The sequence below is a fragment of the Caenorhabditis remanei genome, chromosome X, assembly GCF_010183535.1.
Source record: "Caenorhabditis remanei strain PX506 chromosome X, whole genome shotgun sequence".
Classification (NCBI taxonomy): Eukaryota; Metazoa; Nematoda; class Chromadorea; order Rhabditida; family Rhabditidae; genus Caenorhabditis; species Caenorhabditis remanei.
Window position 1 is genome coordinate 8,342,599 of NC_071333.1, and position 22,895 is coordinate 8,365,493.

At 37.3% G+C, this 22,895-nt stretch overlaps 5 protein-coding genes across 5 annotated transcripts; 2 read left to right on the top strand and 3 right to left on the bottom strand.

Moving 5' to 3' along the window:
• Positions 1-1,183: 1,183 nt before the first annotated feature.
• Positions 1,184-2,020, bottom strand: GCK72_023606 (uncharacterized protein; the record flags this gene model as incomplete). The annotated part of the gene is made up of 3 exons (XM_003109507.2): positions 1,184-1,552; positions 1,629-1,862; positions 1,925-2,020. 3 exons carry the CDS (start codon positions 2,018-2,020, stop codon positions 1,184-1,186), a joined length of 699 nt encoding a protein of 232 aa, XP_003109555.2.
• Positions 2,021-4,629: 2,609 nt separating this feature from the next.
• On the top strand, positions 4,630-6,506 carry GCK72_023607 (uncharacterized protein; the record flags this gene model as incomplete). The annotated part of the gene is made up of 9 exons (XM_053735466.1): positions 4,630-4,695; positions 4,740-4,894; positions 4,950-5,099; positions 5,230-5,294; positions 5,344-5,405; positions 5,448-5,543; positions 5,586-5,764; positions 6,330-6,408; positions 6,456-6,506. The coding sequence occupies 9 exons, from the start codon at positions 4,630-4,632 to the stop codon at positions 6,504-6,506; spliced, it is 903 nt and encodes a 300-aa protein (XP_053579032.1).
• Positions 6,507-8,552: 2,046 nt separating this feature from the next.
• Positions 8,553-11,740, top strand: GCK72_023608 (uncharacterized protein; the record flags this gene model as incomplete). Its single annotated transcript, XM_053735467.1, has 18 exons — positions 8,553-8,654; positions 8,704-8,845; positions 8,890-9,004; positions 9,077-9,185; positions 9,233-9,387; positions 9,438-9,532; positions 9,578-9,683; positions 9,748-9,836; positions 9,884-10,033; positions 10,082-10,179; positions 10,226-10,330; positions 10,379-10,464; positions 10,589-10,676; positions 10,722-10,813; positions 10,865-11,038; positions 11,123-11,228; positions 11,598-11,637; positions 11,694-11,740. 18 exons carry the CDS (start codon positions 8,553-8,555, stop codon positions 11,738-11,740), a joined length of 1,899 nt encoding a protein of 632 aa, XP_053579033.1.
• Positions 11,741-12,099: 359 nt separating this feature from the next.
• GCK72_023609 (uncharacterized protein) lies at positions 12,100-18,335 on the bottom strand (the record flags this gene model as incomplete). Its single annotated transcript, XM_053735468.1, has 29 exons — positions 12,100-12,137; positions 12,184-12,402; positions 12,445-12,633; positions 12,688-12,855; positions 12,899-13,080; positions 13,135-13,281; positions 13,328-13,449; positions 13,502-13,612; positions 13,663-13,863; positions 13,909-14,007; positions 14,051-14,194; positions 14,237-14,447; positions 14,495-14,801; positions 14,848-15,046; positions 15,091-15,223; positions 15,270-15,449; positions 15,496-15,730; positions 15,781-15,928; positions 15,976-16,134; positions 16,180-16,277; positions 16,323-16,443; positions 16,493-16,560; positions 16,607-16,736; positions 16,780-16,913; positions 16,960-17,117; positions 17,165-17,226; positions 17,271-17,432; positions 17,833-17,997; positions 18,066-18,335. The coding sequence occupies 29 exons, from the start codon at positions 18,333-18,335 to the stop codon at positions 12,100-12,102; spliced, it is 4,560 nt and encodes a 1,519-aa protein (XP_053579034.1).
• Positions 18,336-19,153: 818 nt separating this feature from the next.
• On the bottom strand, positions 19,154-22,021 carry GCK72_023610 (uncharacterized protein; the record flags this gene model as incomplete). The annotated part of the gene is made up of 6 exons (XM_003109441.2): positions 19,154-19,329; positions 20,626-20,756; positions 20,845-21,050; positions 21,100-21,212; positions 21,466-21,571; positions 21,866-22,021. 6 exons carry the CDS (start codon positions 22,019-22,021, stop codon positions 19,154-19,156), a joined length of 888 nt encoding a protein of 295 aa, XP_003109489.2.
• Positions 22,022-22,895: the final 874 nt, after the last annotated feature.

Consider the following 22,895-nt stretch of genomic DNA (forward strand, 5'->3'; position numbering starts at 1 on the left):
CACAACCGTACATGAGTCCTGAACAATACCGACTCTTGGAGGAAGAGCGACATAAAGAAGCTCTTCGCCGCCAAGCTGAGGTATAATTTTCAGAAAATTTAACTGGAGAGTAACTGTATTTTTCAGGCTCGTCTCAAACGCAAAGCTGAAGAAACGGCGTACAATCACCAGATGGACGTCATGACTGAATTTGAGTTCAACAACTGCACGTACTAATATGAGTCTTATGCCAGTTAATGGCTACTGTTAAATGTGCCCCCCCCCCTTAGTCATTATGTTTTATATGTTATCACATTTCCCTCATTTCCGCCAATCTCCCATCCCAACAACCTGATCTTATTTTATTTCAAACTTTAATTTATTTGTTGTTTCTCAAAGGGTTTTTTTCTTATTTTTTGCAAACTGTCATTCATAGAGAACCCGTTTTTGGTTCTGTTTTATATGCTCCCAATCTATTGTGCCCCGTTTTATCAATCCAACTCATTGGTTTTTATTTAATCCTACCAGTTAGGTACTATTCGCCCAATCTCATCTTGTGTAGTAAGTATTATTGAGTACTAGATTGTGCTTAATCCGACTTGGAACAGTTCGTTCGTTTTATATTTTATTGCCCCCAATTTGGGCTATCGTCTAGAGCCCCCTCCCCCTCAATATCACTAAGGTGATATTTATACATTGTCCTACCTCTTAGCTATTCCACTCGTGCCTAACTTGGCCAGCAGCCCCAATAAACCGTTTCTTGTGAAAAATTTCTGGCCGGTGTTTTGTTTTAGATTTATGTCAATGCGCATGCGATGGTTCAAAAAACAAAAAGTTGGAGTATCTGTAGAAGAAATATAACAAATCAAACTAAAAAGTGGACAATGTTTGGTTTTGAACTCTTAATATGAGAGTAATGTTCGAAGTTTTGCCAAACCATGAGCTTTGAAAAAAAACAAGATATGCTTCTCCAAATTTTTAACTTTAAAAGTTTGAACAATTTTTAAATTGTTTTCTTTCCAGAGTATACGACATTGTGTTGTTTGACTTAGAAAGTTTGAAAGATTAAATTCATGATCTTTATTCAAAATTCGAAATTCCAAGATAACGAAATTCCAAGATAACCGAGATCAAATTGAATTAAAAATTGAGCCAACCAAGTTAATGAAGTTGATAACTTTATGAGTACTGGCCATTTCCTTCCTTACTTTTTTGATTTCTTTTGTTTTGGTCCACCTGTTTGATTGGACATTGTTCTCTTTCTTGATTCCTTTGGAGTTTTGTAAGTCTTCTGTTTCTCAATATTGATTTGAGTTCCGAAGCATTGGCGATATAGAGCTTCAAACTCAGCATTCGATTTGAGAAAATCCAATAATCCGTATTTTTTGTCAACATTCTTATGAGCTGCTTGATAATGCTCTTTCTTGGATTTCATCGTTTTATAGGCTCGTGTGCATCCGGGTTCGTCGCACTTGATCAGTGGAACAGTAGAGTGTTTTAACGCATGTTCCTGCATAATACGATGTCTTTGCTGGACTGTAGCACTGATGACTTTGTCACAGTTTGGAAATTTCTGAAATAGATAAAATTGAAACTGTGTGACATTTCCAATGTATTCCTTAGCGGAAAATGATAATTTCATGACTCACGCAATTGTAATCTTTTTTAGGCAGCTGTTCAGAATTTTTCTTCGGAATCACTTGTTTTCTCTTATTATTGTTCACATCTAACGAGACCGCATTCACGACTGGCGGTGAGTTCGGATTTGGTTTAGAAGATTTCTTCACATATCCTACACTTTGATTGAAAGTTAGTGGCCCTGTGGTTAGTGAGCCAGTGTACGTCTGCTCAACTATCTTCGCCGATGTACATCCAACTTCCATCTGCAAAATGAAAAATAAGATTCTGAATTATATATATATATATATATATATATCAAACGTACCAAAACTTTCTTCACTTTCTCTCGGCGATCTTTGTTGAGTTGGAAGTTATGGAGCTCAATCGTCGTTAACAACGTGGTGTTGTTGATGGAACCCATCTGAGTTTTGAGAATTACAAAAAATAGTAACTGAGAATCACAAAAAAAAAGAGAGAGAGAGTAAGGGAGAATAATTGGGGACTACTTGCTGGTAACGTTAAAAAACAGACTAACCATTTTTTTAAACCTCAAATGCTATTTATAGTTTTGACCTCTAGCTGCGTTTTTCCTTCGGGAAGATTATATGCTGACAAATACGGATTTGTCATCATTCATATATTTATCGCGGTATACGGTATCCAAGTATCCCGGATTGTGATCTTCCCAAAGCCCTCTATGACGAGCATGATGGAAAAAATACAATTGTCATCACTATAAAAGTAGGACACTGATTAGCATATCGTAACAAAGCAGTACTCAATCAACAGAATAACAAATTAAAAGTATACTGAATTTACCGTACTGATTCTCCGCATAAATGTTTCATTCTAACATGCTATTTTCATATATCTGCACATTAGACACAGTGTTGCCACTCTAGTCAAGAGAGTACATCTTACTGTACAGAAAATGGAGATTTATTCTCATAAAAAGTCCACAAAATCATGATCGCCAAGATCAAACTCTCTTCACCAATTCATTTCAAAAATTGTTTTTCCAGACGATGATAATTAGCGATGCATAATCAATTCCCAAAAGCACGTCTATTTTGTTCAATGCTTGGAATAAAACTTTAAACACACAAAAATGAAAGCAGATTTGTGATCTCTATTTTATTTCAGCATAAACTCCATTATAGGTTATAAGAGCACTATCTTGGCTGAATTTAAGAACTTAATTTCTAACAGACGCCCAGGGTGTTGGAATCAGACGGGAGCGTTGGCCGGAGCAAGTGGAAAAGGAAGAAAGAGAAAAACATTTTGTGGAAAAATAAAAAACTTTAAAAGGAAACGGTAGGTAGGGTGGCAAAGAGCTTGAGATCATGGGAACACCAAAACAAAATGAAACGGTAGAAAAACCGTCTGCAACAGCGAGTGAAGATAAATTGAAGACATTGTTCAACGATATTGAAAAGTTGGTGCAGCGTGGAAACAGTAGGATGCTCAAAAAAATAGCATCTGCTAGAGATTGTCGCACGTAGATCAGACGATTGAAGCAGTGGTGAGGATATGATTTCAGAAGAAGAAATGATGTACAGACTAGGCAATGGCTGTCGTGGAAGAATAGATAAATTGAAAACAGTAGACATATGTATATGTTAAAGAAATGGAAGTCAGAAGAGAATGATGATATCGCTCAGTCACGTCTTCTTCTATCACGAGCTTCATAATTAGTCACACTCACATTCACTCGAAAATCTTTTTGGAGAAAATTAGTAGTCCAAAATCCCAAATGGCTCGGAGGCGGAGTCTTGAAATGATTCTTGACATCCGAGAATCGTATAAAAGAGGTTGAAAAGACAAAGTTGCTCATTCTTTCTTTGTCTCTCTTCAAATTTCATTCACGAGAGTTTGTAGCAGCTAATGAGAGGACGAGGGTTTCTCTATCAGAGAAATGATTACGCTGATTACTTCAAACGCTGATTTTCAAAAGGTACTTCCTCTTTAAGTATGCCAAAAAGGGAGCACTGGCTACTGATTTCAATTTTGGTGATTGAATGAACAGATCCAAAAGTTTAAAATAGTTTCTAAAACATCCAATAGAAAACATCTGTTAGCATTTTTCAAGATGATCAGCGGGCTTCACGAATATCAACTATTAACTGTCATTTCTGCTGCTAAACTATCAAAAACATGAGTTTTGTTTTTTTCTATTCAACGACGCCAAACTATCTTTTGTTGATTTCTCACATTTTCATTCACCAGTGTTTTTGCGATTCGATAATTTTACAGTCTCGAGTTTACAGAGTAAGACACCTCGGAAACAGAGATAAACTTACAAAAACCGTATTTAACGGATCGAAAAAGCTCATTCGCTCTACTCGCTTCGTTTCAATTTATGCTTTCCCCGAGTCTGCAGAAGTTGATCATTTGACCAACATTCCCTACAGACGCGGCTTAACTCTCATTCTCTCTTATTAAAATTTTATTTGTGACGCACGAAAATTAGACCAACACGACGACGTTTATCACTTCAATTAATTCCTATTCTCCATCACAAGCCTTCGTAGTTAGTTTTTACTGAAAAATAGACTTCTGATTCATCCAGAAATATTCGACCAATATTCCAAAATATCTGGATGATTTTTATCGGCCAATTACTTTTTGTTTTTGACACCCGGAGTTGAGTTAACTCTTCCTGTCATAAATAAGATTCTCAGTCAATGAAAGTTTACAGATCTTAATTCTAGCAAACCGGCCAATTTTTAGATTGATCTGTAACAAAAAATCGCGGCAAAATGTATAATTCAGAATGATAGTAATTTGACTAATATTCAGTAAAATATTATGCTTTTGCTGAGCGCTTATAGATAAATTTGGACAGATGTTTCTATTAAATCATATCAGATATCTAAAATGAAACCCGAACACATGATAGGTTTTGTGTTTCTTTTCTTCTGTTATCCGCAGTTTTGGATTTACGTTTGAATCCATTTTTAATCGTATCCTTTTTCACTGGATACGTTTGCAGGTTCACTTGCAAACGTCACTGTCTATTTAGTCATTGAGATGGAAACCTCAGAAAACACGAACCCCATTGAATACAATGTGGTTTACATTGCTATCATACTATTGGTAAGAGGTAACTTAATCCAGAGCAATAGTCTTAATGTTTTTAGATGGCACTAATCGGTTTGGGTCAAACACTGTTTCTGGCAGTAGCAACATACAAAACAAGAAGCAGAAACTGTATACCAAAGTTTGTACTTCAGCTTTTTCTGACAAACATTTTGAACTTCCTGGCCTACGTTACAATGATCGTTCTAGCTATGGTGTAAGTGAAGGCATCAAACTGATAAACTCTATATTTTTGAAAATCACGGATTCAGAGACATCGAGCTGCTAATGAAGTTCAAAAAATGGATTGAATTCGGAGTATATTACGTCACATATGTCCGTATTCTCCTTCCATTGGCTTTGTCTGTCTATCATTTCACAATTCTTTACTTGCCATTCGAATGGATAGTTGTCAGAAAATGGTACAATTCAGTAATGATAGTAATTACAAGCTCCACCATACCGACTATTTCAAAAACAATTTTTTTTGACTTGTGTAGTTTTTTCTAAAAATTTCAAGTTATTAATTTAAAAGATTACAACTTGTTACAGGTTGGGAGCAGTGTTATCAATTTTATGCTGGGTTCTCCCCTGCACTACAGTTTCTATTTTTTCTAGTGAGTATCTAAACTATCACATATTCACTAACTCAATTTTAATTTTCAGCGCTGTGTGATTTTGATGATTCCAATTTCAGATGGATTCATGGAATAGAATTAGCGACTGACGTATGTTAATACACGATGTCACTTATATGGGTTTAATTCCAGAAATGCCTGGTGATTTCCATCATAGTGATCATTTTTCGCTGTATTTTGACGTTCGCATCCTTTGCTTGCGACGTTATAACTTTCCTTCTCATAAAGGTAACTGTTGTTAAATAAAAAAGTTTTTGTATTAATCCTTAGGATTCACCTACCATGGGCGAAGTTCGACTCATACAGGAACGGTTAGTATCCATGTTTGGTCTTGTCTTGTTTCTGGAGCTCATTGCAAATACCATCTTCGAAAATATCAATAGAGTTCATAACTACAAAGTAACACCAGGCATAACGATTGGTTCGATGCTTGTTCTCTATCTCTATCCGTAAGTTGCATGTCTCGCATGAATATTGATTTGTTTTTCATAATACAGTTCATGCGGTTTCCAAATATGATGATTTTTATCAAAAACTTCATCAGTTTCATTTTTGTATTTGGGATTTTGTGAACGGGATTCCGATGGAAATCTCTGAGAATAGAAATAAATATTTCATTAGGTTACAACAATGTGCTGTCATACTGTTCACGAAGATATTTGAAAGTAAGAAAAACATGGTTGCTGAACATTATTCTGTCACAAAGATCACGTAATGGTTTTTTTCTAGTTTCCAAATCAAAAGAACATTATTATATGATGTCCGCTCAAAAACTACGTTTGAGATAACAACATAAACCCACTTGTTTTATGTCAGAATAAATTTTTGATTAGTCGAAAATTTTTGATAAGCCGTTGAACTTGTCACTATAGGATGTTGTATAGAATATGTTCGTTGTCTCACAGGTTTCATGCTTGAAATTTGACTACTCTCTTAGCTAACTAATTCACTTGTAGTTGTTGTTTTTTTTAATGTTTCGCTTGTTGCAAACTTCACCTAATCAGAAAGTTTCAGAATGGTTTTCATCGTCAAAAACACAAAACAACGTGTATGGATGGAGAAAAAATGGAGATCATGGTCAAAGAAACCAAATGTATTTTCACTTAACTAAAGTTCTTTTTCCAATGAAATGGGTTTCAGATCATCATGGTCACACCAGCAACTTCAACGGAACCGTCTGCAGCAAAATGAACAATTCCACTTCACTCGTTTATTTGACGCCCGTTTTCTCGTATTCAACTAATTTACAAAGCAAGACCATTTTTATTAAGTCACAACACAATAATTGGATTAGATCAGTGAGAAAATTGTTAAATTCAACTTTTCCGAACCGTTTCAGAAGTCTTTTTTTTGTTTTCAGTGAGTTTAATTTGATATTAAATTATAAGAGTTTTGTATATTTTCGAACTTCTGTCATTACTGAAACTTACTTGATTTCTAAAAAAAAGTGAAACAATTTTCTCACTGGGGAAAAATCTGAAGTTACAGTAAGCTTATGGTATCCGTCATACATTGTTTGTAATTTCAGGGCGTCCAATAAGAAATCCCTTATTTGATGTGGTACAAAAATGTTTACCATATTTAGTTTGAGGATTCGTTTATGTTATGATCTCAGCTTTCAAAAGGAGTATGTCACACACAAAAGCTCACTGGCACTTCAACGTGATCGACAGTTATAGGCCTTTCAAATTGTTAAAATTTCCGTTTTCACTGTAAGATCGATACTCATGAAATATAAAACAAGGTTTTTTGAGAAAATGAGTTCTAGCTATATTTGTGAAGTGAAATTGTTCGAAAACCCATAACTGTTTTTTCGATAAAATTTTAGTACCTGACTCCGAAAGAATATTATTTTCTCTTTTTTTGTAAGATTGAAGTAAAACATGTGAGTAGTTTGCAAAACTTTATATTCCATGAGCTAACCTTTTGACTCAGATTTTTCAGCACACAGAAACTTACGGCAATTTGGTTTTTCTAATTGATTCATTTCATGACCTGACGAAAAAATCTCTCTCTCTTTCTCTCTCTATTTCTCTCTCTTTTTTTTGTTTCACACTTTTCCTATATTTTCTTCCACTGCTCTCTACTCCCCCAGGTTTTATTGGATTAATTATCTCAGTTATGCTCATAATTGACAGTTTTCTAATAAACCTGATTACGTTAATTACGATTTTCCAATATTTACAAAACGAAAAAACAGAATGAATTTTTTAATTTTCAAGTAACTCAGAACTATGTATAAGGCATATATTTTTGATTAAACAACTATGTACCTTCTCGGTGTTCAAAAGATTGACGAATGTAGAAGGGTTTGAGCAAACAAGTTTTCATTTTCATTGTGGATATGAATGATAAAATCAGTTGGTTTTATGAAAAAAAAATTATCAAATGCAATCTAAAAAAGGAACAAACACATCATTTTTCATTTTCATGTATTTTAGAAATATGCGTTATGACGTATTGAAAAAATTAATTTCCAGAAAAACTAACGAACTATTTCATAAAAGACTTGGTTTTCCGATTGATTACGTTTCTAAGGCAGTTCTTACAAAATAATTTTTGTTTATTGAACGTGTTCAAAATCACTACAAACTATAAAGTCAATATGTATTCTTGAAACGTCATTTCAAACAGTGAAACACCGAAAAGTACTTTATTTTGAAACAATTCAATGTTTGTTGTGAGTTCTCAATAGAGCGCGGTTGTTTCGCCCTAAACATTTCGCAACGCACACTCATGCTAAACAGGTTCTTATAACGTTTGTGTACACTGCTACGACTTACTGAGTTTTACGTTGCAGACGACACTTTTTTGCCTTTTTCACGTGAATTTTCAAGGTTGATAAGTTTATGAATTTTATTTTTTATTTAGCTTATTTATCTTAATTAAAACTTACTTGTTTTAAATCATTCAATTTTAGCCATCAAAAATCGAGAAATTTGGAACGCGCACTTTTTTTTAAATTAGATTTTTCCCAATTTCCAAACTAAAGCTTTGAATGTGCAACTCGTTCGTTCCTTCCCATTACACACCCCATTTTTCATTGACTTCTTCTTTTCAATTTTCCAGGAATAGTAAAAGAGGAGGACCGAAACGAGTCAGCCGACCCCGCAGTTCGCTATTTGTCCTGCGTTGCCTGCGTCTCAACGACACTGCTCAATGTGCATTTTCTAATCGGACATCGTTCTGTTTGGAGCTATAGTGTGGCAGTCCACACTTCCACTTGCACACGATACAATGAAACTTTTATGGACCTTATCGACGGTTTTGCTGATTGTGGCACCATCGATTTTGGCATCAAATAATGGCAACAACCGGTTGGATATGGCTGCTCAACGAGTGAGTTTTTTTGGTAACCATTACAAAAATAGTTGTTTTCCTATTTCAGAGAGCAGCCAACATTCATCGTATGGACACTATCATTCTCCTCACCTATATGTCAGTGATGGTTGTCATTGTGGTCACCGCTTGGGCGTTCAAGCATTACCGTTTCAGATTCATTCACGAGAGTGGGGTCACACTTTTCTATGGTAAGATTTGAAGAAAAAATAAGTTTTAAAGAAATCATTTTCAGGGTTATTGATCGGTTTTGTCATTCGATATTTTGGCCTGGGGTTGATGCAGTCACAGACATTCGATGTGGAAACCAAAAACAAATCGATGGTGAACGAACCACCTGATTATCTGATGTGAGTTTTCGATTTTATCAGCGAGATTCAATTACATTTGGAGCATTTTCAGAGAGTTTTCTCATTTTTCAGGTTGGAAGTAAAGCCAGAAGGGGGCTCGCGTGTATCATTTCACTACGAACTCATTGAAGGATTCTTTGCAGACAAACGAAAGAAGATAGAGCAGCAAATAGAGCAGAAGGTTCGAATAATTTCAGCCACTCATTGAAACCAATTACGTTTTTTCAGAGTGTCTTCTCTCCCGAAGTCTTCTTCAATATGTTGATTCCACCAATAATCTTTAATGCAGGATACTCGTTGAAAAAACGTCATTTCTTCAGAAACATTGGGAGTATTCTAGCGATAGTGTTCATTGGTACCACAATATCATGTTTTGGAACTGGGTACGCATTTGGAAAACGTTTTTATTACTTCTCAATGTTGTTGTTTTCAGATGTCTCATGTTCGTGTTCACTTCCATATTCCGAATGGGTTATACATTCAAGGAACTTCTCTTTTTCGGAGCACTTATCTCTGCAACAGATCCTGGTAAATGCTGTATCACGTTTTTATCATTTAAATGTATTTTTTCAGTAACCATCATATCAGTGTTCAATGACATGAACGTGGAAGCTGACCTGTTTGCGCTTATATTTGGAGAGAGTGCTTTGAATGATGCAGTCGCTATTGTGCTTTCAGAGTATGTTTTCGAAAATAGGGAACACTCAAAAATATATTAGTTTTTCATATTTTTCAATATTTAGAGTCATTGAAAACTTCTCAACAAGCAGTGAAGCAATCACACTACAAGATTTTGGAAGTGCCATTGCAGGATTCGGTGGTGTATTCTTCGGTAGATCTTGAAAAAAGGAGGAAGAGAAAATAAATTAAGTCTTCCAGGCTCATTGATGCTAGGATTCACAATTGGTTGTATGAACGCGTTCCTCACAAAAATGACATTGATTGCTGAACATCCACTTCTCGAAAGTTCATTGTTTGTGCTCATCTCCTATATATCATTTTTGGTTGCAGAAGTTTGTGGGTTAACTGGTATGTAGTTAATGAAGTAACAGAAAATTCTAATGGAAAACATTTCAGGAATCGTATCAGTCTTGTTCTGTGGTATCGCTCAAGCTCACTATACATACAACAACTTATCCGATGAGTCTCAAGGCAACACCAAACACTTTTTCCATGTAAGAAATGTTGCGAAAAAACAAATACTGACAAATTGTTTTTCAGATGGTGTCTTTCATCATGGAGAGTTTCATTTTCTGTTACATCGGTGTCAGTGTCTTCGTCACCAACAATCAAAGATGGAGTTTCTCATTTTTGTTCTTCTCCCTGGTTAGAATATGAATTCCTAATTTGAAACATATATTATATTTTTTCCAGATTTCCATCACAGCTTCCCGAGCTCTCTTTGTGTATCCACTCAGTTGGCTACTCAATGTTCGAAGACGTCCGAAAATTCCAATGAGGTATGAATACCTGTTAGGCTTTATTCATCATCAAAAACCAGCGTCGATTCTAAAAATAACACTATTTAATAGAGAACTTTGAAACCTAGCAGGTGTAACATGTATTTCAATTAACTTTTTTCAGGTACCAACACATGATTTTATTTGCGGGATTACGTGGAGCAATGGCTTTTGCTTTAGCCGGAAGAAACACGTCAACGGAGAATAGACAGGTTGAAGAGAACCGGTTTAACGCGGAAGTAGATTTCCTTTTTCAGACAATCTTTGCAACAACAACTGCAGTCGTTATAGTGACAGTGTTGGTGAATGGTGGGCTCACTTCATGGATGATTGACTATCTTCAAATAAAGTGGGAATTTCTGGGGATTTGATTCATTAGTTAAAGTTATAAACATTTCAGACATGGAAAAGATGCCATCGAAGAAGGTCAGCGGCTGGAGAATTCGATGAGTTGCTCACCACAAGGAGAACATAACTCCGAGATGGATGAATCCATACCGGTGACAATGGCTCCTGGTCTCAACCCTTGGGATAAAGCGTTCCTTCCAAGAAAGTGGTATCACTTCGATGCCAGGTAAGTGTTTAGAGTGAATAGGATTGCAACCGGGAGGGATGCTTTAAGCGTATTATACATTTCGAGTTAAATATCTTATTACAGTTTCATGAAACCACTGCTCACTCATGCTACACCTTCTCTGGAGCAAACACTTCCTCCGATATGCCTTCCACTTACATCTTTGCTGACGTCTAGCCGTCAGCGTGCGGTAAGTAGCTAATTCATCCAATACGACAATGATATAGCTACCGCATGAAATTCACATTACCCAATGGCCACGACTCTGCATGTTACGGCTTATAACCACTTCCTTGGAAACATTATTATCCTATCGTTATTTTTCTTTATTTTCATCGATATCTATTCAGGACGAGACGTCATCATTCGATTCCGAGTAAGCTGTAAACCCGCCCTGTGTTGTGTATGTTATCTATTTCTATCCAAATGCAAAAACACATTATCCGATTTTAGTTGTTTTACTCTAAAACTAGATCTAATTAAACTAATTTTCGCATAACTTAATAATCATTGTCGTGGTAATTGGTGTTGTTAACTTTACTACAAGAACATTTTACAGTACATCAACGCGGAACCGTTTGACACAATTGTACAGTCAGGTTGGTAACTCATATCCCAATATCTTTGAATATACCAGGAACTGTTTTATTTTCAGGCACTTCACTAATTGATGTATCCGGTTGTGTTGAAGAACCCGTTTGATCTATCAGCTATCATTTCCTTATTTCTATTAATATTTGTGTTGTATAATTTGCCAAAACCTTTTGCTCGTCCGATGTCCATAATGTGTGTCTATGTGTCCAGTCATCCAGTCACTTTCCACCCAATTCCAGTCAATTCCGATTTTTGTGTCTCAATAGTTGCTTGCGGTGATTTCTTCTTTCCTTGCTCACGAGTTCTCTCTACTTTGTAAATTAAATGTTACTTCCGGCTTTAACACTTGCTACTTTGTGATTTATTTTTTAGTCAAACTGCTTGATTTGAAAATAATTTATTGTTTATTTGAATTCAAAAATGAATTCATTTCTGTGCGTATATTTACATTCAAAGCGAATTTACATTCAAAATTGGCGAACTTCATTTCGTTGACGTCGGAGAGCTGAAAAAAATTGAGCGTGTTGTTATATCCAGGTCAGACTACTCACGATATTGATCCACTACATGGAACGGAGTTGTGCTCGATGGGTATTTAGGAGGTGGCGGTAGTTGAAACTGTTGATCATTCAGATTTGCTCTACGGCGTTCTTCTACTATAAGCTTATCAGTTCTCAACTTCACTAAAACTGCACCACAAATAAAAACTGTTCCAAGACCAAGAACAATAGAGAGAACCACAGCAAGTGCAAGCATCAGGGAATTGGTTTCTGAAAGAAGAAGGGATATTTTTGCTACTTATTCAGTGGTACCGTGCATAACCAGAAGCATAGTGATATCTTTATCAGCAACTGCACTGACTGACACAGTTTCATCGCCCAATTGAAAATCAAGTTCTCCGTATTTTGAACCTTCTTGTATCATAAGAGAAATCTCTTCAGCACTCAAAGGCTTCTTCTCATCAGTGAAAGGCAAAGTAATTGTCACATTGTATATCACGCCTAGGAAAAAAGAAATAACAGTCAAACATCTTAGTATTCAACTCAGCGACTTACCGAAAAACACTTTATAGTTTTTGAATCTGTACTCTGAAATCTGGAGTGTGGTGGCCATAGACTGTGCCCATTTCTTAGCATAGTCATCGCCATCAGTCCCAAGTTGAGGTGTATAAGTTTTTTGAAGATTGAATGTAATCTTTCTCGCACGTGCATCTCCATTCAAATCTAAAACTATTAAATAAATTTTAATCGCAAATAAAAACATTACCTCTTTTCACAACTGAATATGTGAAGTTGAGAACAGTGATCACATTCAATATTTTCTGATAGCCAACTGCTTTTTGAATAGCTTGTACTGCGAGACCATTACTTTTCTGATCAGCACGATAGGGTGGGCGTAGTGTTGCTTGTATCGTACGGTTCCCTTTGTTTGATATTTTCACAAATCTTCTGAAATGAATTATGAAATGTATTTAGTGTTGAACTAACTTATGTTGAACTAACTTTTGATCAACTTCTGAGAGCGTAGCTATCCTTGTAAAAATCTTGGATAAGTCATCTGCTGTAACGTCTACATCTATCACCAATGTCAACAAAATCTCATTGTGGTCTGATAACGGATCAGGTGCAGGTCCGTTTGTCACGAAAACTCTGAATTCAAACGTGTTGCTTTTCAAATTGAGTATTCTTCACTCACCCAATAATTCCCGTTGATGAACAGTTACAATTCAGGAAACTTCGACCTTGTACAGTTTTTGCGTAGTTAGAAGGGACACATTGTCGGAAGTCCCATCCCGTGTTCTGACTGTATATGTAACACTGAAAAAATCATACAAGTTGTGAGTGTTTCTGTTTAGACTAGACAACCCACATTGTAATAGTTGATAGGTTTATAATTTGTAACTTCAATATCCACTGAATACAAAAATTGACCATTGGATGGAGTCAAGATTGTTCCAGATATTGGGTCAACAAGACTAAGCTGAAAAGCAAGAAAAAAACCGTTAGAAAATGAAAATCGAACCAGAATACCTGATGCAAATCTGACACACTCTTGTTTATAGACAAATCCAGGTAGTTGAAGAAGAGATCTTCAGCCAAATAGCTGTTATCCGCAATTGCACTGTTAGATATCCATGCAGTACCCAAGCAAACATATCGACAAGTAGAACTGGATGCTGAACCACAAGTCCATGAGGCATACGATGAAGAGAAATAGGCAGAGAACGAAATCTGAAATGTTTGTTTTACAATTAGGACTATGCTCACGAAACTCACATTTGACAGATTGTTTGGACCACTGATATTGAATTTACCATCATATCCATCTCTGTTCACATTTACGCTTTGAGTTTGGATTTCTGTGTATCCACCTCCCTAAAATAGTCGTATTGGTGAATCTTATGAAGTTGTGGCTTACTGTTGCAGACATATAACGTTTTGAGTCTTCATCCAATTGAATACAAAATCCAGTCAAAAAGTCGTTGATGTTCAGAAAGAACACATCTACCACAGGTTTATCTTTTCCAATCAGAATATCATACACTTTCAACATGTCAGTAGCCTGAAAAACTCCTCAACTTTTAGAAATTGTTTTAATGCTCACTTCAGATTCCGTAGCTTTGTAAATTTTCACTGTTGACTCCACAACCTCTGCCGACCGCTTTTGTCGGATACTTTCTGTGGGTAAAGCACCTTGAAACGTCAATTGGCGATAACTGGATAGAACTTCAATGAGCACAGTCAGAATATCAGAAGAAACCACCGGAAGTAGAGAGTAAGCAGCTTTCAGAGCTTCTTGAAATTCTTCACTTTCACTGAAACATAAAATTTACTAACCAAATAAAGTAGAAAACCAACTAACCTGGATTCTGTTAACGATTGGAACAAGAGCATCGTAATTTTATCAATCTGGGACTGATCAAAGTTTTCGGTGCACAATTCAATGTTAATTGCATTAATTTTTGCTATAGCTGACATGAAATTTCCATTCACAACGTCTGTATTCAGCAAACTGATCAAATCCATTGCTGCTAATGTTGCATTCTCAGATTGGTCAATAGTGAACATTCCAGTTTCTTCGGAACTGCAAGACCCGAGACGATCACATACTGATAACATTCCAGTGATACCAATACGTTGACCGCATTCTTCAGAGTTATTGCCAGTGGCTGAAATGAACTTTTTGTGAGTTTGGACACTTTTTTTTTGACTTACTTGATGGAAGATAAAACTGCATTGACTTCACTGTGCTTTTGGATCCTTGAAATTCATAAGTAGTGTTATCGGAGTAGTGAAGTTTGTAGCCGAATTGATAAGTAAGCGGAAAATCATCTTTATCGTCATTCCAGCTGTCTCCTACAGAGAATGTGATAGGAGTCTCCAGCGCGATTGGTGGATAGGTGGGAGCAGATATCTGAATTTTGAATTATCGAAAGCGTAGAAATAATTTTAGGTTACATCAATGTATCCAGTTGTTGGTGGTGCATTGGTTAGTAGATGCAGATCCGCAAATGAAGATCCTTTCTCATTAGAAGCCCACAAACGTATCACAAATGTTTTACCACTCATCAAACCTGGCCAGGCAGCTAGCCTATAAATTTAATCATTAAGTAAAGCTCATACATTCTTTAACGTACTGTGTCCCAGAAGGAGGTATTGTTAACGACACGAATACATCTGATTTTGGTACATCTTTGATGATAGTTGTTGGGTTTGTTAGAAATGAACTGAGATTGAAAAACCCAAACTGAGAATCTCGAACGACTTCCCAGGTGACATTCAATGTTGGTAATGTTGAACTTACTAGAGCTTGGATGCTGAATTCAAAACCTTTTTAAAACATTAACAATAAAAATTTCATACCGAATATAGTCAAATGCATTTTGTTTCTTTTCGGCTAGTCTGAAGAATGAGACTGTTGGAATTTGAGTTGCTCCTACAGTAACCAAGCAGGATGAACTGTCGGATTGTTCGTCAGATGATACTGTAGCTGTGATGTTCATAACAGTATTTTGGATTAATTTTGAGCTCGGAATCTCAATGTGTTCTCCATGAGTGTTCAAGTCTCCAAGCATGCAATTCTCTTCTGCATTGGTTCCTTAAAACAAAAATAACATAATAGATGGATTTCAATGTTTCACAATTAACCATTTATAACTGTGCAACTCCATTGATATTTCAAACTTGAATCTCGTCGATTTTGATCTACAGCAAGTACACGTACGACCAAATTATGATCTTTCCCTGCTTGACGTTCCACACAATCCAATGCGACAAGAAGAGGCAGACCAAAGTACTGGAGTTACAAAAATAGTGGGAACACTTTAAATGCAAGAAACATACATGGATAGTTTTTGTTGTGCTTGAGGAATACGACGACTTCTCATGATTATATCTTGCAATCAAAGTAATATTTACCAATTCATCAACAGAATAAGAATAAGCTGGAAGTTTCAGACCGTCATCAAACAATTGACCTTCACCATTTAACTTCCACTCATACTGAAACAATCTAGCGATTAAAGAAAAAATAAAACGGAAAACAACCTGAACATCTTTTGGTGAAGTCTTGGAACTGCATTGTTTAAAAGTTGGGTTAGCATGAAGGTGTAAACCAAAAGAAGCGGGTGTCTCTTGTTCGTATCCTATAAACCCAAAGATATGAGGATTACAGTTTAAGTACACTTTACCATCAATGGATACAGTGAAAACACTTGCGTCATCAACGAGATCAGTTTTAATAGGTCCACTTGATGTACATTTTCCAGCCACATTGCATCCAACTACAAGTATAACATTCTTGGTTGAGAGCTGAAAAATAAAGATGGTTTATTTTGCTAAAGCACGGATAAAACAATACGTGATGACTTGGTATTTCCAAAAGTCTTTCATTGCTTGAACTCGCTAGGTTTTCCATGTCTGATGTACCTGAAACTTTAAAGTTAGTTGACTTTTAGTTTTTTGTTAATCTAACCGTTCAAAATCGACCATTCAAATCTCAGTGGCATGAAGCCGTTCCCAGAAATTTGTTTCACTTCAAATTTCGTCGAATTCGAACATGTTGCAACTTCCTTCTCATGAGAAACAGTGAAATTTGGATACACCTGTATACAGAATGTTTTTTTCCTTGTCCTTGTAGAGACTTACCGCATTTTTGGCGTTTTTCAGGAACGCGGATCGCTGAGAAAATTTAGTTTTCACTTCCTGTTTCAATGCCATTTTAGGGTTGGCGCCAAACTTCACCGCAACGTTCTCACCATCTCCCAGGCATACGGGGTTCTCTGAATTGTACGTATAGTAGCCGACCAGCCTGTCAGTAAACAATACCTCCAAGAATATCAGCGTTATCCATCAATGCAGTGCAGTTCATTATACCCATTGGGAACTCAATCGACTTGTTAACTCTTTGAATGTTAATACCAAGTAAGTCGTCAGAAAACTCCACCGTGAAATCATCCACTTGATCTATACGAATTTCCAGGTTACTGTAACAGAATAAATGAGATGCTTTTAGACTTAGAAATAGCCCTACCTGCTATTGAAGTTTGGGCAGAATCTCACTAATAAAGATGGTATCAACAAAGACGAGCATTTCTGAAAATCTCAAATGATATTTGGTTGAAGTAAGAATAAACTACATCAGTGCATTCGGTCAAAGAAAAATATGACATTCCACGGATGCTCGCTCTACTTTGAGTATCCCAGAGAAACGGTATGATGGATACTCCACTTGTTGCACAATTGGTTGCAGTACCATTGACAGAGAAAAAGAATTTGTAATCTGGTGGAACCACGAGTATCTGTAGAATTTGCATTTATCGAACTCTTTTTCTCTTTTCATTTCCCTGATTTCCGATCTACTAGAAAGACCTTGTTGTTGCTTCCCTCAGATTCACACCCAATGTAATTCTGATTTTTATCGCTCTTTTCCACTACACCTCCAATTTTACACCCTTGCATAATCGAAATAAAAGACAAGAGCAGTTGGTCTTTCACAAGGTCTTTGACGCATTTTGAACACACACACACGGCGACACGAAACGCGCCATTACATTACAACCATATGGTTCCTATTTCCTTCTCTTTTCAATGCGTTTTTTCTTATATATTTCATTTCTCCATTGTGCGTGTGGTAAGCAGACCAGACCACCCGGACACCTCGAGGAGAATCAAATGGGTGAAGGATGAGGAATGACCCACCCGTTTTGCGTCATCCGCATAATTTTGAATATCGACGCAATGAACTGTCACATTAGAAAATGGACTGGTAGTGCCATCTGGATCTTGCATTTCAATTGAATGCTCACTTATATCATCAGGAGCAATTTTCCATTGAACATTTGTGCGTGTGCCTGCGTTGACTACCTGAATAGAAATTGCGTGTTCACAAATTATTCAGAATTTCGGTTCACTGAATGGAAAATGGAACGAACCAGAGCGGCAAGTGTCCAACTATGATTGAATGACAAATGACTCAGAAGCTCGCTGAGCACAATACGAGTTGACGTTGTCGATGTGTTGTCTTTGAGTGTCGGCACATTATCGCTGGTCAATTGAACAGTGTCCACAAATTCGAAATCGCCTTTTTCAAACCGGATACATGTTGTTCCAGAAAAGTAGCACTGGTTCAGAAGTGATGATTCACAAAATGAGAAGATCAAAAAGAGAATAAATATCAGTTTAGGCCAATATTCTTTTAACATTCAGCAATTCACATAACAGCTGTATCGACCAAAAAAGGGAAGTAGTAGCGAAAAAGGAGCTGTCGAAAAAGTTTTGCTGTCTTTTCTGATTGAAAAAATACGCTGCCAGCGGCCAGTTTTATTTTGTCTCTATGGAAACCCCGTCGTTATTTTCATATTGAGGCTTCGCTTCTTTCTCCACACACTTTTTGTCGTGTGAGCGCCAGCTTGAGGGCTCATGTGCTTTCACAGCTGATCGGCATATCAATTTTGTTATTTCTTTCTCAATTTGTTATGAAATAATTTTCAATTATTCATATTGGTTACTCGGAAGAAAAGTTTCATGAACAATTGAGCTTGATGGTAGTACAGAAGATGGTTAAGAAAGAATTGAGGGTACAAAGATGAAGAAAAGTACAAATTTTATCGGGAGGCAAGTTTTGGAAAGAAAACTCTAGCAGATAAGTGCCATCAGAAACCAGAGAAACCGCGTGAGAGAGTTGAGGGATTGTTGGGGAGAAAAAATAGAAATATTCAAAACAAAACCACATATTTTAAGATAACAGAAAGGAAGAGAATAAGACTTACAGTCAGAGATAGATCCCTAACTGGGTACATACTTGAAATATTTGGCACCATGGGTTCAGATCAGTTTATATTATCAATATATCACGAATGAAAGAAAATAATGACCTTTACAAAAGGGAGGAAATGGAAAACAGGATGGATGGAAAACAAGGAAGGAAAAGTATTGGTATGGCAAATGGAATGAAGTCTGAGAACAGAATTATAAATTGATCGGTAATGATTGGATTGATGAATGACAGCACAGTAAGTGGTTACGCGTAAAATTCCTTTGTTGATGCTTTGGTATAGGCATACGTGGCATATGGTCTTGCTTGCTTCGGCTCGTCTAACGCATATGACCCTTCATCTTTTTTCCGGATTCGGAAAACCACGAATAGTACGAGTAGGATTGCAGTGATAACGGCGACAAGGACTCCACCGGCGATTGCTGAAAAATTCATTGTAGAAAAACCCCTTCTAAATATATTTTTAGATTGTTCACATTCCCTTATGAGTCTCACAAATTTTCCATTCGATCAAATAATTTGAAACCGCCGTTGTTTCCAAAATCTTTGCTTTCCTTTCCAAAAGGTTACCCTTCTACAGACACTCCCTTCCACTCAGTGTCATAAAATCAAATATGCACAAAACGCGACCCTTGACCTCGTCTTCCTCTTTTCTTTTCCTTCCGTCCGTCAGGGTCCCAGCATCCCGAACCTTTTGCCTCTATTTCCCATTTTCTCAAGAGAATAAGAAGATGGCTCAGATTTTGATAAGATGACCAAAAGTTGAAAGGGAACAAAAGAGGGTGTTTTGAAGCGAGATGTCACTTTTACTGAATATTTTGTCTTCGAAGACGTCACAGAAGATGGCTTAACTCTCGACCCCGAGGTCGTTTGCACTTTTTCAATTTTTGCGAACAAAAACGAGAAAAAAGTTTACATTCTTCAAATCAACATTTTTGTTGGAGTCGAAAGAAAAAGGGAAGGGTCTTACTAAACTCAGCAACAAAACGGGTGCCATTCAGTGTCACGCATATATAATTTGGGTTCATCATCTCATCTCATCTTCCTTATAATATAATTTCTGGCGTGTCATTCATTTATACTTGTTGGTTTCTTTTCCACACCAAGAAAAGATCTTATAGAATAATTAGACACATGCGGGGAAGAAGAGAAAAACGAGAGAAGCGCGTGTGGTGCATCATTCATAGAGGTCCCTTCTCCTTCTTCCTGCGACATGAGAGGCCACGCCATCTGTCATTAAGAAACAGCTCGACAACAAACTAGCACATCCTCGAGCTGTACACATTGATTGATAGACTGGTCGCGAAAAATGGACGTGTCCCGGAGAAAGAATGGCAAAGTATGCATACTTTTATGCAAGTCTCATCTTTTTACGTTCGGACACATTCGGAAACACGGATAGGCGAGATGAATGGACGGACCGAATGATGATGCTTTGACACATATTCAAACGGCCGTTCGTTCTTCCGGAATGTAGTGACAGATATTGAATATATTGCGTTTTCTCTTTTGAACCATATCGCTTCCGACGACGACAGCGGAGGATATCGATTAATTAGACGTCCACTTATCATCCCGCAACAAATCATTTGCCGCCCCCCTTACGTCGCCCAGGCAATTTATGTACATTTGCATCTGCTCCTAATGTCAGTTACACTAAATCCTCCTACACCCTTCGAACGCAATATTAATGAAAATGGGTTTCATCTCACTCATACCTGCATAGAAGCCATTTGTCATGGTCTCATGGAATGGCGAGAATGGACCAGATGAGATGGTTGACGTGACCAGTGGCGGCTGTTGGCGTGGTGGTTTCGTCGATTGTGCCACATGTGACCTTGGTGTTGTTCTGGAATAAGATGAGATTGAAATTTTAATTGGGAACAGAATTGGAAGAAAAAAATGATTGACGAGCAAATTGGTGGGAAAAAACCTACGTCGTGACAACGGCTACGGGTCGATGAGTTGTGGTGGAGGTAGTGAAGAAGTCATCATCATTATGAACATTTTCATCAGCGAAATCTTCATCATCCTCATCGTCGTCCTCATCATCGTCTTCATCATCGTCCTCGTCATCCTCGACCTTGATCTCCTTGTCGTTAGCCGCAGGCTTAGGTTTTGGTTGAACAGGAGGCTTGAAGCTCTGAAGAATGAAAGATTGCGGTAAGCAGATCAAAGAAAAGCCGTTTTACCGCTGTAGTAGTTGATATCGTTGTCGGCTGCTTCGTTGTCACAACAATATTGCTTGGAGAGGTAGGCTTCACGTCCGATTTTGTAGTGCTGACGGGCGAAGATGGCGGCTTTCCTAAAAAGGATTGCAATTAGAAATGAGAATTGATATGGGCCAACTGTTTTTCTTTTATGTTTTTTCCTCGTTTCAATTCTGTATAGCAGACAGCAGGACCTGTACAACAACAGAAGGAACAAATTAGCGTGTTTCGGGCAGACAATTCAATTTGCATCTGGCCTCAACAACAAGCACCTTTCTCCTTGAATTCTAACCAGATTTAGGCATGGGATCTTGTACATGAACAAATGTTTTCTGAGAGAGTTCTCACCTGATCCATGAACATCATCGCCGTCCTCATCATCAGTTGGGTAGCCGGATCCATTGACTTCGATATCTGCTAACCTGCCAGGGATGTTTGCACTTCCTTCGACTTGCTGCAAAAGTTTCATTTATTTATAACAACCGAATATTATGAAAATAAATATTATTTATTATTATTATTATTATTTCTATATTCTGTCCTCTATCCACCAACCCCTATTATATCTGTTTGAATAATGCAAATATTTTGGTGCGTTTGCCGCGCTTCAGATTCAACTGAGAGCTGCGGTGGGCAAACAAATAAGTGCGACGGTGAACCCGTAACGTTTTGTAATAATATAATATTGTAACAATATAATGATATCGGCAAACTATATATAATGTAATATAATAGAGGTAAAACTCACTTCTGATGTGGAATTTTTCAAGTTTTTCGACGGGGTGGTTGTGGTGACGACCGCCGTTTTCGTTTTTGCTTGATTTGCAGCAAATGCTTGTGTGGAGAAGGATAAGAGGATGAGGACCGAGAAAGTCGACAGGCAGAAGTTGAGTTTAAGTTTCATTGTGTCTTCAATTATTGGTGTTGTTCACCTAACCGGCATCTCTTTGGTAACACGCTATACCCCTGGAAAAAAGACAATTGGTGGGAGGTTGGGTGGAACAAGAGGCGGAAAATGGGGGAAATGGCGGTAAAACAGCAGCAAAGAAGGGGTTCCAAAAGAGGTTATCGTAAATTTGAATTGGTAGGGGCAGTACTAGTAGTCAAGAAAGAGAAACGATTGGATTGGGCCATGAAGAAGGAGAGGTGGAGACAAGACAATTTGATGGAATGGTTGGTTTTTACAGCACAAGGGGGTAGGGGTGAGAAAAAAAAGAAGAAGAGGTTGAGATATTGATGAAGGCAGAAAAAAAGCTATAAAAACCATTCCGCTATTTTTTCGCCTCGCCGTGTTGATTAAAACAGAAAAGAACGAGAAATAGAAGAAATGAAAGGGATGGAGAGAGGAAATAAAGTATTACTCACATTCTCTCGAGAACCCAAAGAAAGTAAAGAGAAGAAAATTTGGGGAGTGGCAGTGGTCAAAGTAAGTCGAAAAGGGTAGTAAGGAGAAGAGTAAGCGGATAAATTAAAGAGAGCCGACGAAAGAGGGGGTAAAGCCCTCAGAGAGTGGACCCTCCGCTTCTCGACCGCAGTGCGTAATGAGATGGGCAAGCAAGACACGGGTGTCTTTTAAATTCCTCTTTGCTTACTATTTCTCAAAATTGTTCGCCTTGTGCCAAAATCTCTTTTTTATCTTTCGAATGACAATTCCACGGATTTAGAAAAAGCATTGGGCGTCGAGTGGTCTGGTGTGAGGGGAGGGGAGAAAGGTGAAGTCAAAAGTCGGAGGATCGAAAGTGAAACAAAACAAAGGAAGCAGAATCAGATAACACCCC